General features: G+C 47.5%; 1 protein-coding gene across 1 annotated transcript in view; it reads left to right on the top strand.

Moving 5' to 3' along the window:
- The window catches only part of Cfap46 (cilia and flagella associated protein 46), a 105,614-nt gene that overhangs the window by 13,018 nt on the left and 86,938 nt on the right, over positions 1–5,658 (top strand). The window contains exon 9 of the mRNA XM_023709044.1: positions 1,443–1,542. Within this exon, the coding sequence (XP_023564812.1) occupies positions 1,443–1,542 (100 nt within the window). The remainder of the gene's footprint in view (positions 1–1,442; positions 1,543–5,658) is intronic.

Here is a 5,658-nt window from a genome sequence, read left to right on the forward strand (position 1 = left end):
TTTATCTTGGTCTTAACCATCCAGCAGAAAAGTATAAAAATGAGGTATATAAAGTAAAGCCATATTAATATGCTGAGCTGTGAAAGGCTCAAGTCAACAACTTCTGTAGATAACCCACTACTATTGTGGACTGCTAGACTGTGTTGGATTGTTTTGCTGAATTCGCATACCTATCATATTTAGATGCCAATGAAATACCCATCTCTGACAGGACTAAAGAGAAAAAGGGGATACAAAGGAAGGACCATTTTTTATCTGTATATACAGAATAGTTAGGATAGATATACAGCTACTTTGGCTTAATTCAGTGAGAACAAATATTTGTACTAATAGTGTTTGGACAGGATATCCTGTCTGCATCTTGTACTATGTATAACCACTAAGAAGATAGCAATGTACAATGTATTAATTATTGAAACTGTCCTATTAATCAGTTTTGAAACTGTCTCATTACTATTTGTTTCTCAATAAAATAAGAAAAAATAAAAAATAAAAAAGGAGAAGGACCCCTGCACCCCAACCCCTCTTTCACAAAGTGGCCTCTGGCCCAGAGCAGCCTGAGGCTGGAGAAAAGAAAGATGGCCAAGCCACATGCCATCCTGTGGCTCTTCACAGGCCAAACGTTGTCCTGTGTAAGTCAGGGACATGACTAGGAAAGGCAGACAAGATGTGGCTTGTCACCAGGGATATTTAGCTGCATCTGGAGGCCTTTGGAGGTCTGGGGCTGTCACTAGTATCTGAGGGGCCCAACCTGAGCTGTATCTGACTCTGCGGGGCACAGAGGACAGGTCTGCACAGGACAGAGCGATCCGGACTTAAGGGCGGGGCAGAGGCCGGGAGGCCGGCCTGTCTGCATGCAGAGCCACTCTTCCCTCCCGCAGCCTAATGCGCAGTCTTAACCTGGGGAATTCCGTCCACCAGCTTCGTGGTTCACCTCAGCCATCCCAGAGCTGCAGACTCTGGTATAGACGTAACTTTTTATATGCTTCTTAGGACTTTGCCCTAAAATAGCTTCAAAGCAGTCTGTGAATGTCACGAAGACCCTGACTGGCGACTGTGAACGCTACTGATGACACCCCACATGCCTGTCAAGCAAGCCTTCCTGCGTGTCGTCTCCCTCACTGAGCCCAGAAGTGTGGCTAGCGAGTGCCTTCCCATGCGGCTGCACAGGATGTCGTCTGTGACCACGCACCAGTGCCTGACGTGAACGCCTGGGCAGGCGACAGTGCATGCATGGGAACCAGGACTGTGGAGGGCAGCTGGGCCCTGCAGCAGTGAACCTGGCAGGGGCCACCGCTGGAGCATTTGTAGCCAGTTATCTAATTGTATTTCATTATCCTATTCCTTAATTCAGCAGAATGTGACTGACTGCTTCCTGCGCCATGCAGTTGAATCTTTTGTGTTCCCCAGTCAAGCCAGTGCCCCTTTTATTTCTTTTTCAGAATCCTCTTACTTTTTGAATTAGCTCACCTTTCTCTGAATTTGAAATGCCAGGCCATAGCCTCCAACTGCCTGTCAGACCTGAAGAAGATGGCAGCAAAAGTAAGTGTGCCTCCTCGGTGAACAGGAGGCAAGGAAGGGCCCACTGAGGCACAGCCCGCCCGAGGGGCCGCAAGTGTGGTCGCCTCCTCTTCCCCTGCGTCTTGGGAAGTGGTGGTGATGCGCCGCTGTTGTTGTGCATGTGTCCCTTTCTCTTCACCCTCATCACCAACTCAAGTCCTTTGTGCCACCAGGGGTTCATCCAGGGCGTGGCGAGGGCTGCTACTACTCCACAGCAGTAATGCAAAACCCGCTGGACACCTAACCCATACACCTTCTGGCTTATTTCATGATGAGCTTCAATGATCATGTTGTACTTAAAACTCTTTATATGCTTTTTAGGATTTTGCCTTAAAATAGTTTCAAAGACATGGAATATTAGGGAATTCACACAGTTATGTCCTTTTTAAAAATACATACATGGAACAACATTGCCCTCCAGGAGTAGTTTAAGGGCTTGTACCCAAAGTACTGAACCTATGTGCCCAGGCTGGTTAGCTTTGCAACTGGGGGTTGGGGGCAGCAGGCCGTAGAAGACTCCTCCACAGAGCAGAATGTTATTAAGCCACCTGGTCTGCCCCATACAAAGATGATGGTTAGGTGGGGAGCCTGGAGCTCCTCCTCCTGTAGTCTTCACTGGGCACCTGCTGTGTGCTTCCCCAAGTTACCTGTCATTATCAGCGCCAAGTGGCCCAAATCCAGCATTGACAAGAAGAAGCAGTTTATTTAGCAAAAGGAAAATTGGCCATGCTCATAGTGGCTGTGATCTGGAAATGTTTTGTTTTCTTTTTTTTAAAAAACAAACAAACAAACAAACTATATTTGGGTCTGGATAGTCATGTGACCCTCTGTCCAGGGGGTGGGGAGAGGGTAAAAAATGCATTCGAGGTTGCGAGGTGGCCAGACAGCACTGTGCTTGCAGGAGGATGGGCGATTCTTACTACCAAGGTACCCAGTTGCCCTAAGCCTCTCCCCGGGTCTCTGTGACACAGGAGCCCAAGCACAGCACTGTTAGCCTAGCCTGGCCCTTTTCCAACCCTCACAAGGCCAGGAACGGAAGCTCACAGCACCAGTGTGGCTTTCACCACCTTGTGTCTCTGCTGAGTGCATCCTGCTGCCCCTGCCATGGCCTCTGGCCTTGGCTCTTTGCCCCATGACCCCTGAGCATACCTCAGGCCTTCTCCCTGGCCATCTCCCAGAAGATCCTGCTGTGGATCTCCTTGCAGTGCTGGGCCCCATGGCTGGGGAGGCCAAGAGCCGGGGTGCTTCTAGGGGTAGGTACAGAAAAACACCCCAAAAGAAGAAGCCACTGTTTAAGGGAGGAAGCAGCAATTGGACTCGCAGGGCTGAGCCTTAACTTGAGACATTTTATGAACAGAAAGCAAACACATACTTCTGTTAGATCTTCTGAGGGTAGATTTTCCTTCTAGGGCTCATAAAAAAGTCTACGTAAATAAAGGAATTAGAGACATAAGTTCAGAAGGAGAAGCAAAATGATTTTATTGGAAATAGAAGACTCACTGTATCAGAAAAGGAAGAGCAATAAGAAGATAGATAGCCGCCTTCTTGGAGTAAGTTAGGGACCCTTGAGCTGGAACGCAGGGCAGGCCTTCGCTCTCAGCTCCTTTTACTACATGGCAAGAAAGAGGTTCTTCCTTGAGAGTTCTTACAACTTGATGAGCCCCGAGATCCCTAATCTGGCCAATGCCCATCTGTGTCTTTTTTGTTTGTTTTGTTGTGTTGTGGGAATGGGAATTGAACTCAGGACCTTGTGCTTGCCAGGCACGCTCTCGTGCTGCTGAGCCATCTCCCTGGCCCCCACCTGTATGTCTTTACGTAAGCTCTTCTTTGGTCTCTTTGTGTTGTCCAGGTACTTACTTTGTGAGACGTATAGTACAGTCTCACCTTCAAGAACAAGTTAGCAAAAAGAGACACTGTGGCAGAGGGTGAACCCCTCCCCAGTGAGTATATTCAGTTCGCGGGTTGCCCAGGTAATGGTTCCAGTTCCAGCCCCTGTTACTTTTGTCTCCTAAAAGACAGCTGGTCACTGTGGTGCATAGCTGGTCACTGTGATGCATATCATAAGAACCAATCAAAGACAACCAAGTACTCTGCCTCTGTATCTTCCGTTTCGACTCCATAAGCACCTCCCTCCCTGGCCCTTCGTGGCCTGATGTTTAGGGAATGATCCCAATCAGTGCCCATCAGCGTAAAGTCTGCCTCCACATGCTGGGTGCTGTTGCAGTGCTTCTGCTTGCTGTTGCTAGTGCACATTTTAGTGTAAACATGTGGGAGAGTAAGAAAATGCATGTGCTTGTGCAGGTATGCAGGCCTCCAGGTGCCGGTGCGTATTCCACCTACTCAGTGAGCTTGTTGGTGCTGTAGCTCCTTCTCCACTTTTGTTTCTTTCTGTGTTTCATTGGGGGTGGGGGGAGCACATCGAGCCTTGGCATGAAGCGAGCCAGGCCGGGCAGCCTGAAGAGTGCTGGTTTTCTTGGCTTCTCTCTCTCTAGCAGAGACTCAACTTTTTCTTTGCCAGAAACTTCTCTGAGGCCCTTTAACTCTCCCTACACATCTACACGATTGTCCAGATCCAAGTGAATCTTTTCTCAAAGGAATAAGTTGTGTACAAGTGACACACAAGTGATGAGACAGTGTGTGGGCTCCTGTTGGAGGGCATAAAGGAGACACTTTGATCCTCAGGCCTCGGGGGTTCCATCCCTGGTACTACATGCTGTGCTGGCCCTGTGCCAAGCCAGCCACAAAAACTGGTCGTGGTGGTACATGCCTGTAGTCCCAGCACTGGGGAGGCTGAGACAGGAGGATCACTACAAGTCCAAGCTACATAGCAAGACCCTGTACCAAAACTTAAATAAATAAATGCTTTAAAAGATCCTCAGGCCTGAATCAGCTAAAAGCAAACAAAATGTGTATAACTGTGATTTTTTTCAAGGCACAGAACTATAGATAATGAGGGAAGGTAAAATTAGAGAGGATAAAAACAAACAGGGTGAGTCATCTGATGGCTGACTGCCTGGAGCTTGCGGGGTACAGCACATAAGGGGATCCCAAGTGGAAGCTGATGGTCTAACTGCTCACCAGGAGGGGACAAGATAACTACAGGTCACAGAGCAGAGTTCTGGGGAAGAGTGAGCCACACCACCGGGTCAGAGCTCTGGGGTTCTGCAAGTGACCTGGTGTCATCAGGAAAGGGCTGACCGCACGCCTGTGAGGAAACTCCCTAAGATAGGGAAATAATCACCTCTGGTGACATGAGACAGAGGAACAGTCTGCAGAGGTCACTCGGGCCAAGGAGTGGTCCCCGTTCCCAACTGCTGTTACAGAAAACCTCAACATTCTGGAGTCCCAGGTAGAAATGTCTGGCGTCCAATAAAAAATCATCAGACATGTAAAAAGGGAGAAAAATTTGTTCCCTCATGAGGAGAAAAACCAGTTAGTCAAAACCAACCAAGAAATGACAGAGATGATAAAATGACATTAGCAGACATTAAAATAATTATTATAATTGTATCCAGGATGTTCAAGAAGGTAGAAGCACAGATGGAGAATTTTTGTTAAACAGAAACAAAGATGATAAAGTGAAATGCCCCAAATGAACTTCTAGAGATGAAGACTACATTGTCCTGGATGGAAGTAACTGGATAGAACTTCAGGCTGATTAGACATTTTAGCAGAAAGAGTAAAAAGCCTGAAGGTAGAGCATTTCCTGAAAAGGAAACAGGAAATGCTGAGGGCCGGGGCAACTTCCAGCGGAGTGACAAATGGGCAGCAGCATCCCTGAAGGAGCGACGAGAAAGAGGAAACGGGGAAAATATTTGAAGACATAATGGCCTGAACTGATAAGTTTGATATCCTTTGAAAAGGGGGCCGGGGAGATAGCTCAGTAGAATAAGTGCCTGCTTGACAAGCACAGGGTCCTGAGTTCAATCCTTGGTTCTGCAAAAAAAAAAAGAAAAGAAAAAAAGGTGGGAGAAAGATACTGTGTACTGGAAGCTAAAAAATAACAATAGATTTCCTGCTGGGACCAAGAAAAGCAAAGGACAAAGCTCCTTAAGACACAAGAATAAAAGCCAGTCACCTTAAGCTCTCCACCCAGGA

The sequence above is a fragment of the Octodon degus genome, unplaced genomic scaffold, assembly GCF_000260255.1.
Source record: "Octodon degus isolate 3935 unplaced genomic scaffold, OctDeg1.0 scaffold00010, whole genome shotgun sequence".
NCBI lineage: Eukaryota > Metazoa > Chordata > Mammalia > Rodentia > Octodontidae > Octodon > Octodon degus.